The sequence below is a fragment of the Diabrotica undecimpunctata genome, chromosome 7 (genome assembly GCF_040954645.1).
Source record: "Diabrotica undecimpunctata isolate CICGRU chromosome 7, icDiaUnde3, whole genome shotgun sequence".
In the NCBI taxonomy this organism is placed as follows: Eukaryota; Metazoa; Arthropoda; class Insecta; order Coleoptera; family Chrysomelidae; genus Diabrotica; species Diabrotica undecimpunctata.
In genome coordinates this window covers 119,631,477-119,645,298 of record NC_092809.1, presented here as the reverse complement: position 1 = coordinate 119,645,298, position 13,822 = coordinate 119,631,477, and the positions used below count along the sequence as shown (strand labels likewise).

General features: G+C 31.9%; 1 protein-coding gene across 2 annotated transcripts; it reads right to left on the bottom strand.

Annotated features, from left to right (window-relative positions):
- Positions 1-6,687: 6,687 nt before the first annotated feature.
- On the bottom strand, positions 6,688-13,822 carry LOC140445753 (uncharacterized). Of its 2 annotated transcripts, none has more exons than XM_072538074.1 (4): positions 13,669-13,822; positions 13,161-13,356; positions 12,850-13,050; positions 6,688-11,269 (listed from the first exon to the last, which is right to left on the bottom strand). In XM_072538074.1, exon 4 carries the CDS (start codon positions 9,252-9,254, stop codon positions 6,804-6,806), a length of 2,451 nt encoding a protein of 816 aa, XP_072394175.1. In that variant the 5' UTR covers positions 9,255-11,269; positions 12,850-13,050; positions 13,161-13,356; positions 13,669-13,822; the 3' UTR covers positions 6,688-6,803. The 2 variants fall into 2 exon arrangements, with proteins under 2 accessions (XP_072394175.1, XP_072394176.1); XM_072538075.1 differs by having other exon boundaries at positions 9,260-11,269.

Sequence of the window (13,822 nt, the reverse complement as noted above, 5' to 3'; positions counted from 1 at the left end):
TGTGACAGACACAAATAATAAAATACCGTAGGTCACGGACGTCACGGTCAGAGACATTTTTGACAGAAAACATTTAAGTTGATCACCAACACTTTTTTGGTGTTCTATGATCCCAGATTGAAAACATTCAGCATAGATAAAATCCAGAGATATGTAAGAGAGGATAAAATATACATATCTCTGATAAAATCAGCGGATAAAATTACACCATCTGAATGTCATAGCACACAGGTGGTAGTGTGCACGGTTCGTAGACTTACTACGGTTGCCTCTTCCGACTAACCAATGAACATTAAGCCCGAAATTACGTCACGAAGTACAGCAATTTGAATCGTAACATTGTTAATCGTCGTTTTTATGTCTTTGATGTGTGGAAAATAGTAAAGATAGTTATGAAATGGATTATAATACCTAATTATGGAAAACTGTTGATATGTAGGCAGCTTGGTACTTAAAATTAATCAGAACCGGTTGTTAACGTTTATCCAATGTTAATGCAGGATTTACGTAAATCTAGGACTTCAATCTCCATTTTACACTGAAAATTTGTCGCGTATACTGAATTTCCATCAATACTGGATTAATTATTGAATGAATTACCGAATTACATAACTATTTTTTCCATTTTTTAAATATCTTTCCTTCACACTACAACCTGTGCCTGGCTTCTAAAATTTCATCAACATTATTATTACGTTAATACACAATGAAATTTTAAAATTTTAACCTACCTTATAAAAAAATACGAAGACAATAGGTACGATGTACAACTACAATAAATAACGTTTCTTCGATAATTCAAAATAAGTTTTTATATATAAATACAAAAATATAAAGTAAACTGAGATATTTAAGAAACGATAAATAATAAAGCAAATATTAAACTGAAATATAATTACCACCAACAAACTGTGATAATAAATGGGTTTTGTATTCTTGTTTACTCTGGTGACGTACCTCAAGCATCCCCGCCCCAGTCGGAAGAGGCAACCGTAGTAAGTCTACGAACCGTGGGTAGTGTGCTATGACATTCAGATGGAAAGCTTCTATCACAGTTTAACCACCTTCTATACCGGTCTAGATAGGAAACTGTGTAGGTTATTTCTGGACAATGCGCCATCTGGCGGCCTTAGGAAAGCAACATCTTTTTAAAAATCTCGTAATTTTTCAAATATAAAGATTAATTTTGAGGGTTTGACTACAAAAATAAAACAAACGTTGGTTCTTTTTCTACTTTATTTTTTTTATAAACATTAATTACATGTATTTAAATGTAGTTGGTTAAACAGTGGCTATTCTGTAGTTTCTATAAATTATATCTAATACATTATCAAAAATTTTCTATTAATATCGTCGGCATACTGCCAAAAAAATCTCATTTTGATGTTTATTGATCAAATGACGAATTTATAATATCGCACCCTTAGTAACGTATAGGCACAAATCCAAAATGTAGGGTAATCGCATTTAAAGTTTTGCGTGAGTAGGATTTTAAAGAAAATGCCCTATAACAATGCCTGTGTATTATATAATTCTGAAAATGTTTAAACTAACACCGTAGATCATGTATTAAATGTTAGATGTTTTTAAAGTTCTAAAAATATTTAAAAAAAAAATAATATAACTAGCCATTGTCCAAATAAGCCGTTGTATTACTAAACTGTTTGCATAGATATTAGTCTGTATCAAATTCGGTTGATGTTACCTGGTGGACTAACTTTGGTGTCACATTCCATAAGATTATATGATGAAAGAAATAATGTTACATACATTGATAGGCCGTGTGTCCACATATATGACAAAAAGAGTAGAAGGAAGTACAACTTTACTTGTTACAAAAAAAAATACAAAATAGGTCAGTTTGGTGAGTATTTCGTCTCTAGTATTCAGCAAATTGTTGAAACTATCGACTCTGAAGAACTATGGAGTTATGATAATCAGAATTTGCATCCTAGTATACATGAATTTCGGTTAGTCACTGAGCGACTTGGCAGTCATGGTTAAGTCGTTAGATAATAGAAGTAACATTAATGAAATACTAAACTCCAAAATATTAGAAGAGTTTTTGTAACTTGTGGTCACGTTATCTTAAATTTTATAAATACTTCTCTTAGATCATCAACAATTCCAGATTTATTAAAAATCAGTACAGTTGTTCCAATACCAAAAGTTAATAATACTATTAAGGCGGATGAATTTAGACCTATAAATATACTTCCGCTCATTGAGAAATTATTAGAATTGGTAGTATATGATCAAGTCATGGATCACATTGATAAAAATGAAATCTTAATGAATACTCAGTCAGGTTTTCGTAAAAAAGTATTCATATGAAACTGCCCTGCAACTTTCACTTTGTAAATTCAGGTCTGAATTGGACAATAATAATTATGTAGTAGTAGTATTCCTTGATTTAAAAAGAGCGTTTGAAACTATTGATCGTAATATACTTGTCACTAAATTAGAAGGCTATGGTATTGGAGGAAATGTTCTTGAATGGTTTAAAGATTACTTATTGAATAGAAAGCAACAAGTGAGGATTGATGATATTACTTCTTCTGCAATTAGTGTTAATATTGGGGTACCTCAAGGTATTGTCTTAGGACCCCTTTTGTTTATATTGTATTTAAATGATATAATTAATTTCTTTAATTTGTATGCAGATGACACCCTACTTGCATGTTTTGATTGAAATTTAGAAAATGCTGTATCTAAAATGAACTCAGCATTGCAGTCTGTTAATAAATATTTCAAGATCAACAAACTAAAGTTAAATGTGTTAAAGACAAAGGCTATGATAATAACAACTAAATACAAATACTCAAATATTGATATTAATACTATTAATCTTCAAATTGACAATGACAAAATAGAAATCATTACAACAATTAAGTACCTTGGTTTTCAATTGGATAATTTATTGTCTTTTAATGACCATTTTAATTACCTATTAAAAAAGATTTCTAAAAAATTATACTTTTTTTCAAGAATATCTAAAAATTTGTCAACTGCAACTAAAATTACAGTTTTTAATGCAATTATTCAACCTCACTTCGATTTTTGCTCGTCAGTTATTTTTCTCTTCAATTTAAATCAATCGGCCCAGTTGCAAAAATTACAAAATCGTGGAATGAGAATCATTATTGGTGGAAACAGATATACACCTATAGCAACAATGCTTAGCATGCTGCAGTGGGTTTTAGTTCAACAAAGGGTCTTTTACCTTACATAAATGTTGTTCATTTATAAAATTCTAAATCAATTTGGCCCCTGCTTACTTTTGTGAGTTTATTACACGGAATTGTGATATTCACAATTACCCTACTCGTGGCAAGTGCAATTTACACATTGTGAAAACAAAAAGGACGGCTTCAAGAAACTCTTTGTTGTTTAAGGATCTTTTTAATAAGCTTCCTCAGACAGTTAAAAGTTGTTCATCTATACAAATGTTTAAAAGCAAATTAATGGACCATATTAAAAGCACCAATAGTTAGGTAGTTGTTTTGTTGTCATGTTTTATGTTATATATTATTGTTTTATATTTTTTAATAAGTGTAGATACTATATTTTAAGTGTAATTGTTATTTTTATCATATTGAATGTAAGTTAAGTTCTATAAGAGACACTCATTCATAATTGTTTATTTTAGGTGCTGGTTTAATTTTAATATGAAAATAAGTTCTATGTAAATTTATCAATTAATATAAATACTATGTGTGTATGCAATCAAATTACGGTACCTGTGATGTTGATGGATACTTCTTCTTCTTCCTCAGTGCACTGGGCGATTCGGGAACAAAATCTTCTCACAATGTCACGTGGTCAGGGTACTAGTCATACAAATACTGGAGTGTTTAGCGCGACGATTTATACAGGACTATCTCTAAACTAAGATTGAAATATGCGTCTCGTCCCGTAGCTTGCTCCCTTAAGACTAGGAGGGGAACTGTACAGGTCCGTATTAATTTACGATAACAAGACATACACACACGTTAAGTAAAGAATTAAAATATAAAAATAAAATAATAAAATTATTAATAAAAACTGAGTATATATGTGGAGGGACGTAACATTCCCACCCACCAAAATGCATGTTTGCATTTTTAGTCAATAAAGGGCAAAGGGCATAGCTTAACCAAAGGTCGCCTAAGTTCACCTTTCGCGGTTTGTACGATAGCTACGCGAGCAATATCATCTTGACCAAAAATTAAAGTTTTAATTCGACCCATTTGCCATTGTAAGGGAGGCTTGGTCTCATTACGTATTAGTACGAGTGTACCTATATTAGGATTACCCTCATTTTTATGCCACTTCGAGCGTTGATGAAGAGTATGTAAATATTCTCTGCTCCATCTTTGCCAAAAGTCTGCATGTAATCGTTGCAGCAATTGCCAACGACTTAGTCTATTTAAATTAACATCACTGTAATCCCGATCGGGAATTATCTTTAAAGGCTCTAGTGTAAGAAAATGACCAGGTGTTAACACTGAAAAATTATTTGGATCATTACTGACAGGACATAAGGGACGACTATTTAAGACAGCCTCTATTTGTATGAGTAATGTATTGAATTCTTCATAGGTTAAAACCTGTTCGCCTATGACTCTAGACACATGTGTTTTCACGCTTTTTATACCCGCTTCAAACAATCCACCAAAATGGGGAGCGGCCGGAGGATTTAAATGCCATGTAATGACGTCGTTTTTGTCAAAATGTGACTTAATGTCTTCTAAATAGGATTTTGCTCCTACAAAATTTGTTTCGCAATCAGAATAGACAACAGAGCAACGTCCTCGGCGTGCTATAAAACGTCTGAATGAGGCTAAAAATGCCTCGGTACTAAGTTCGGATACCAATTCTAAGTGCAAAGCCTTAGTGGCAAAGCATACAAATAGGCAAATATAGGCTTTCGTTCGTTTAGCATTTTTAAGCTTATTGGCTCGTATCAGAAAAGGACCGCCAAAGTCGACGCCAACGCAAGAAAATGGTTTGGCCTTGGATATCCGTAGGTCGGGAAGAGCCCCCATAGGTGGCTGATAATTTTGAGGTTTTAGTCTCCAACAGGAAAGACATTTTGAAAGGACACTACGAATAACACGTTTGGATGAAATTATCCAAAAGTTTTGTGACAAGGCGAAGTGCGTACCTTGAATGCCTGCATGTAGATGTACAATATGGATTTCCGAAATAAGTAATTTAATAAAATTACCTTTGGAAGGTAAAAGAAGAGGAAAGCGTTTATCATACGCTAATTCTGACTGGCTAAGTCTTCCGCCCACTCTTAGGAGATCATGTGAATCAAAGAAGGGATTTAATTTTTTCAAATATTTGAATTTTATAGAATTACCTTTAACCTGTTCTATTTCCTCCTTCAGATATCTTTGTTGCACTAATCTAATTAGTTGATTAGTGGCGTTACTTTGTTCCTGAATAGAAAGCTTTCCAACTGTTCGTTGATTGACTGATTTTAGGTTACCAACAAATCTAAGAACATAGGAAAAGATACGTTTTAATTTTGAAAAGGAAGAAAATCGATTACAGAGATTATCGACAAATTCATTAGATGGAAAAGACAAAAGACAACTTTTCTGTTTCAATTCTAAGTTATGTTCGATAGAATCGGTCAAAGAGAATGACCAGTTATCTTCAGTAGTGCGAAGAAACTCTGGACCCACCCACCAAGCAGGAGTATTTAAGAAATCCTCAGGGAAAAGTCCACGGGATCCGTGATCCGCACTATTTAATGAAGAAGGAATATATCGCCAGTGTTTTGAAGCTATCCTGTCTTGAATATAAGAAATTCTGTTACTGACGAAGGTTTTCCATTTATATGGCTGTGAATTAATCCAATGAAGAACAAAAGTCGAATCTGACCATGCGTAAATTCTACTAAACTGTATAGTGAGAGTCTGCAGTATATAAGATAATAATTTACTAAGAATTACTGCTGCATTGAGCTCGAGACGAGGAATAGTTTGTACCCTGGTAGGAGATACCTTTGTTCGAGCTAAAAGAAAATAAGTTTTGATGACTCCTGTATCATAACACACACGAAGGTATGTAACAGCAGAAGATCCACGTAAAGAAGCGTCGCAAAAGCCATGAAGCTCACAGGAAATAATTGCATTTAAAGAAATATGACGAGGTATAGTAAACTTAGATAGTATAGGCAGTTCAATTTTAAATTGTTCCCACCTTGAAGTAATTTCCAAAGGTGGAGTTGCATCCCAATCTAAATTAAGTAGCCAAAGACGCTGAATAATAGTCTTCACTATCAAAGTGACAGGATTAAGAATACCGTAAGGATCGAATATTCGAGCTATTTGGGATAAGAGATTTCGCTTTGTACAGGAAGCTTGAAGAGGTAAAATTTTGTAAAAGAAATCATCAGATGATGGATTCCATCCAAGTCCTAATACCTTCAACGAAGATTGATCTAAGTCAAATGAAAAAGACTGTTGCAGAATATGATCCAAAGGAATATTAGCGAGAGAGAATAACTGAGGGGCATTACTTGCCCATTTTCGTAACTCAAATCCACCACGTTTCAATAATGATATTAATTCTTTTATAGCAAGAACACTATTTTCTAAAGAATCCTTTCCTGTCACCACATCGTCTACGTAAGTATCTTTTAGGAGTATAGATGAGGCTACAGGTAAGTCCGGTTCGTCGAGTGCTAGCTGCTGTAGAGTACGAATTGCAAGATATGGTGAGCTAGACACACCGAAAGTAACCCGAGTAAGTTCGTATTCAGCAATAGATTCCTGTTCCGAAAAACGCCAAAGTATTCTTTGAAACCTTTATTGCCCAGGAGCGATAAGAATCTGAGTAAACATGGATTTAATATCTGCAGTAAAGACGTATTTATGAAACCTGAATTTAAGCAATAAATTTACAAGATCATTTTGTAATTTTGGACCTGAATATAACGTATCGTTTAAAGACGGAAAGTTAGGGGCGTGTGCAGAAGCATCAAACACAACGCGCAATGGAGTAGTACTAGACTCCTTGTAAATACAATGATGTGGTAGATAATAAGCATTATTTATTGCCGTACTTGGCTGAATAGGATTTAAATAATGATTATCTATGAAACTTTTGATAAAGCTTGAATATTGAATCTTAAGTGATTCATTTTTGGCAAATCTGCGCTCTAAAGAACTAAATCTTTGTAAGGCTAAACGTTTTGTGTCGCCAAAAGAAGGTATTTCGTTTTTGAAAGGCAGCTTTACTACAAATCTGCCCTCGGAATTTCTACAAGTGGTTTGAGTATACAGCTTCTCACAGAATGAGTCTTCCGGAGAATAAGATTTAACTTCTGGTACTTCCTCAATGGCCCAGAATCGTTTTAATGTCGCATCTAATTGCTCAGAATCATTAGCAGAAAATGACGTAAAAAAGGAATGAATATTTGTTATATTTGTAGGTGGAATATTTCCCATCAAAACATAACCGAAACTTGTTTCAAGAGCTGAAAGCTGATCATTACGGGTTTTAATAATTCCTCCTGTTAAGATGTAAGGAAAGATATTTGCTCCTAATAGAACATCAACTTTACCTGGAATATTTGCCATTTTATCAGCCAACCTTAAATGTTGAAGATACGGCAAGTTGTCTAAAGAAATTGGAACAGTTGGCATGTTTTGACAGATTTGAGGAAGAATTATTGCATCTATCTCGCAATGAAAGTTTATGTCATAAGACGAAGAAATGTTCAATTTTACGCCTGATTTGGCTGGGGTGCACATTCTATCAAGACCTTGTATCGATAAAGCCGCATTTAATTTAGGGAGACTTAATTTGTCTGCACATTCTTTACTAATGAAGTTAGCTTGAGACGCACTGTCTAATAAGGCTCTAACTTCCAAGGCTTTACCAAAACGATCGAGAACATAGATTGTAGCTGTAGCTAGCAAGACATTATTTGTCAAAGTATTTGATAAGGCGGAAACAGAGGGCATAGGATCGTTAGATGAACTAGCAACCTCGTTGTGAGAAGAAGAAGAAGAATGATCATTCGCATTGAGATTATCAAAATGAAGAGCAGTATGATGTTTTTTATTACAATGTGTACATCTTTTGGATGAAAGGCATTTGATCGTAACATGAGTTTTAGACAAGCAGTTTATACAACATTTATTCTGTTTAGCAAAGTCAAAACGTTTTTGAGGTGATTCAGCAAGAAATTGATTGCATTTAAATAAAGCATGATCTGAACCACAAAATAGACACTTATTTTTGACAGAACTGGTCAAAAATGTAGAAGTTTGACGAGATGAATACCTTACGTTATTAGAAGTATCGGAACTAGTAGATTTAACATTTTTGCTGACTTGTCTTTTATATGACTCCAATGAAGTGCAACGCTGCAATGCGAACTTATAAACTTCCTCATAGGAAGGTACATTTTTTGAAGCAAAGTGTAATTCGAAAGCTCTAACTGTTTCTACATCCAATTTGTCCATCAGTAAATTCATTAGAATAAAGTCCCATTGAGCGGGAGAAAAAAGTAATTTTTCTAAAGAGGCTAAGTTTTCATTGAAAATATCTAATAATTTTCTAAGTGAAACAGGATCATCAGTTTTAACCACACTGGCATTTTGAATATTTTTCCATAATGCTCTAGATAAGTCTCGTTTACCTTCATAGCGATCAATTAAGGTGTTGTAAGCAATTATATAATTAGAATCTTGCAGCTTAATGCTTTTAATTAAATTGTAAGGTACTCCCTTAAGTGATTGCAGAAGATAACTAAACTTTTCTATATTAGAAAGATCAGAATTATTATGTACAAGAGCATTATATAAGTCTATAAAAGTGGGGAAATCTGTAATCTCGCCCGCAAATATACTTAAATTTAGTTTAGGAAGATTTACGTTACGTTTTGATTTGATTTGTGGATCAGCAGACACATTTTGAGTTCCACTAGTTGTATTATTTAATAAAGAATTATGTTTAAAATAAAGAGAAGCTATTTTATTAATACTATTGGCAAATTCAAACCTAATTATTTCTTCCGTATCCAAATTTGCGTCTTCCTCGACAGCAATTAAATTAATTAATTCAGTATGCTGATTATTGAAGCTAGTATTGATAGCTTCATAATCTTTTGCAGCAAAGAGAAACCCTGGAATTAATGAACCATCAACCAACACTTCCTCTGCCAGCTTTTCCATTTGTTTAATCTTACAAATGTCAACGTTTCTCAATGCACGCAAACGAACAATTTTATTTGAATTTCTGGAAGACATTATTGTAGATATAGAAAAAGAAATTTATGTAACACAAAGAACCTTTAAAGAATGATCTCAATAAATTCAATATGTAGTCGTATATGTAATACTTTTAAAGTTATGAAACTCAATAAGTATCAGTAAGAATAAATATTTATTATATATGAGTATGTACAATCGAGCAAACAAAAAAACACTCCAAGTATAATTTAAACAAAATCAATATATATTTATTTAATTGTAACGAGAAATATACGCATAAAATATTTTTAAAACCAGTAGTGTTCAATTAATATTGCGTTTTTTTTTAATTTCCTAAGTTATATCAAATAAATATATAATCATATAAACCCCTTGTATTTAAAGAATTCTAAATTTACTACCCACAGAAATTGTACGAGATTTTTGAGAGTTTTGTCAGAGGGTCAGGTAGAGACCTCGTTTGGGATTATCGCATCTGTTGCCAGATGTCTACCGCTGTGGAATTTTTTCAGTGATTTTAAACGACCTTTGATAAGAAACTTTGCCCAAATATTTAAAAATTTATATAATTTGATCACGTTTTTAATTGAATAAATTATTTAAACTAATTTTAATGCGGATAGAAGGACCAATGATTGAAAGTTAAGTTCTATAAGAGACACTCATTCATAATTGTTTATTTTAGGTGCTGGTTTAATTTTAATATGAAAATAAGTTCTATGTAAATTTATCAATTAATATAAATACTATGTGTGTATGCAATCAAATTACGGTACCTGTGATGTTGATGGATACTTCTTCTTCTTCCTCAGTGCACTGGGCGATTCGGGAACAAAATCTTCTCACAATGTCACGTGGTCAGGGTACTAGTCATACAAATACTGGAGTGTTTAGCGCGACGATTTATACAGGACTATCTCTAAACTAAGATTGAAATATGCGTCTCGTCCCGTAGCTTGCTCCCTTAAGACTAGGAGGGGAACTGTACAGGTCCGTATTAATTTACGATAACAAGACATACACACACGTTAAGTAAAGAATTAAAATATAAAAATAAAATAATAAAATTATTAATAAAAACTGAGTATATATGTGGAGGGACGTAACAGTTATAAATTGATTAATTTTGTATGTATTAGGGCTTTCCCTATTTTTGAATCAATAAACTTCTTCTTCTTCTTATATTAGGCCTCTTGACCTGTTCTTAACCGATTTTGAGCTTGTATTGGTAGCTGTGAAAACAAATATTTTTGTCGCTTTTCAAATTTTTTTGTCGCATATATTTTTATTTTATCAGACGAATTACCAGCTTTTTGTTTTCCTTTAAGAATTTTGTTAATATTTTTTATCCAAACAAATAAATGAAATTTGGAAACATAATTTAGAAATAGATGTAGTAAATTATGATCCTCACAAAGAAAAATATTTCCTTTGAATTCATTTTTTACCAATAATTTCATTACAGAGGTAATGCTTGAAAAGTGACAAAGCTGAGGCAACATATTGCTTAAGAGAAATATACATTCTTGAAAAATTTTGTTAAAGTTGGTAGAAGATGCAAGCAAGGCTTTAGCAGAATATGCTCTAGCATTTATTACAAAATATTCTGGTTCATTTCTGTCACCTCCTACTAAATCCTGTCGGCACTGTGGGCATATTTTAATAAAATGTAACAGTTTTTTTGCCACAAATCCGGCAACATATGTTAACTTCCCTCGTCTTAAAAGAGTGCTAGAGCCTGATTTATACTTAGGTAACTGAATATCAGGAATTTTAAAAAAGGTTGTTTGCAATGGAACTGGGGAAGTTAACATATGTTTTAAATTGTCCAATCCTTCTAAGTCGTCATTTTTACAATTTGGCGAGTAAGAATGGCTAGACAAAAAATTATTCACAATTAATGATGTAAATGAGTTTACAAAGGAAGTTTAATTTCTTGGCAGTTCTGCGAAGACTGGAAGCTATTCTGTACATTTTCTTCGCTTTTGGTGTAAGCTCTGCAGTTCGTTTTACACTGATGTAGGACAGTATGCTTGTGGATTTGTTCAGACCTAAAAATAAAATGTGTTTTTGAAAATAATACATAAACTATTCAAAACCTATCTATTTAAACATGTACCAACTATTTCCCTTTTATACTGTGACTATTAGTTTATAATGAAAATCGTGCAATTATCATTCTAATCTTTTAACTAAATTTATATAAACTAACCACCATTTTAAGATTTTAGTGGAGTCAATATAGATCGAAAACATGCACTGTTTTGGAAAAAATCAAAAAAGCTTATATTTTTCTAAAACCTTTTTTTAGTTTATATATATTTTAAAGGACAAAGTTCTAATCACAGATTTAACTGCTACTTGTGCATTAATTGTTTAAACAATAAAAGCTGTTTTTGTATAAATAATTTAAAAAATATCGGTGAATTTATAATTATGTTACATTGATCAAAAATTTTTCTATTTTGTTTTTGATTATGCTGAATCCGAATCTGACATTACAATTTGAAAATTCAAAATGCCGGATTCTTCAATTTCTTGTTTATTGAAAACTGAACAATTTAAACGGTCTTGTCCGGAACAATGAGAGCAAGCAGTGGTGCAGAATAATCCAGCTTTTCTGCATCACATTGACTCCCACAGCCAGTTTTCCATTATCATTTTTAGCAATTCTATCAGATTAGCTAAATCTTCAGCAGGTGGAAGGAGTGCCAGATTAACTGTTTTAGATTTTGCAGCATTTTTGACCAAAGTTTTATACCTAAATTCATTTAAATCCTTATCAGCCATTGCAGCACAGTACAATGCAAGAAGACATTTAGCTCCAGTTTGACGAATTGTTTCAGAGTCTTGATTTGACATTAAAAAAATGTTTGTTGCATCTTGCAAAACGTTGATGCAATTGCGTTGTTGCAATACAATGATATTTTCACAAATGATTAAAAAATAGTGATATTATAGAAAAAGAGTTCATATAAGAGCTCAAAAAATTTTGTTTAACATGTTTCTTACTTTTCAAGTTTGTTATTAAATGTATTTTAGGTAAGTTGTGCAGAAAAAAATTATATGACTTTTTACAAACATTTTTTTTAAGTGATATTTTACAGTTTTTATTTTACATTTTTTTAATTTTTCTTAATTCTCTCAAAAAAAAGTTGTTAATTTCATTTTAAGTTAATAAGTTTGAAACATTACATTTTAAACATTACATATTAAGCTTTAAAAAAGCACCTATCAAATTGTAATATAGCCCTTTAAACTTGAGTTATATCCTCAATTGGTAGTAATTCTGTAAAAATACTAAGTTTTCAAAAATTACATTTTTTGAGACATATCATTTGAACAAAATTTTTGAGATTTTCTTTGAATGGAACATTGTTTAGTATGAAAAGTAATTTCGTAAGGTTGATTTTTTCTGAAGTAAAAACTATATTTACTCTACTATTTTGGGAACTTAAATAAACACCTAGAACAATTATTAAAATCCCAATTATAATTTTTTTGTTTGCTTTGCAATCTGTAAAAAAATTATAACCTACATTGCATGAACTTTTAAATATTGCAACTTAATTCATGATAGGTAACATAAAATCTTTAGATACATATGAATTTATGTTACAAAAAAACTTACTTGACACTTTTGTTGGGGTACACATTCCGTATTCACTTTCAATTTTTCGTTCTGGTGTAGATGTAGAACGAAGTGGTAAAATTTCTGCACAGATTGATTGAGAAGTTGATGGCATAACAATGCTAACCTGTTCAGTTTCTCTTGATTCTCTTTGCTCCGTTCTAGAATTCTCTGCAGGGGACTTATACACTTTAGCAGAAGCTGCAAAAAAACATGTACTTAATACCTATTATTTACATTTCTTGGTAACACTATGAACACATCCAGATTTCTATGAAGATATAATTTATGACATAACTAATAAAACCCACCTTCCCTCCTGCAAGCAGTATTGGGAAACAGAGAAGGAATAGCATCACATTTCAAGGTGGACTTATATCTCGATCCAACATAGCGGGCTTCTGGTCCAAAATGAATTGTGCAAATGCGGTATGACTTTCGGACCCTGTCCATAGGTTTCACCTGCAAGTCTTCTCTACCAATTATATTAATCCAAATATCATAAAGCTAAAAAATAAATAGTTTTTTTTTAATATTTTCTGTGAAAATAATGTTACACAGTATGTTTCTAGAGGTGCTTTACAAAAGGACAAATAAACAAAAGTGTTGTAGAAAAAGTTCTTAAAACATTGAAGAATTGCCACGTTTTTAATGGCGATAATATTACTTCCTAAAATACTTTTACCTAATTCTATATCGGCAACAATTCTAATAGGTACACATCATAACGTGAAATGAAAGAAGTTTGGGACAACATCGGACATTTTAAGGCAATTATTAAAAAATAAATAAAATCTTATATCAGCATTTTCTACTTACAGCCCTATCTTTTGGAAAAATATGCATTTGAGCATCCTTATTGTAATTATTACAACCATTAACGCAACAGTTAAAACCATAATTATTTAAATATGATGGCAAAAAAGCAAACAATTATTTAATCGCAAATTAATACAACTCGAAACACTGGGCG

Excerpts from the sequence above, each read along its gene's own strand:
- LOC140445753 (XM_072538074.1), bottom strand. The coding sequence starts at position 9,254 with ATGTCTTCCAGAAATTCAAATAAAATTGTTCGTTTGCGTGCATTGAGA.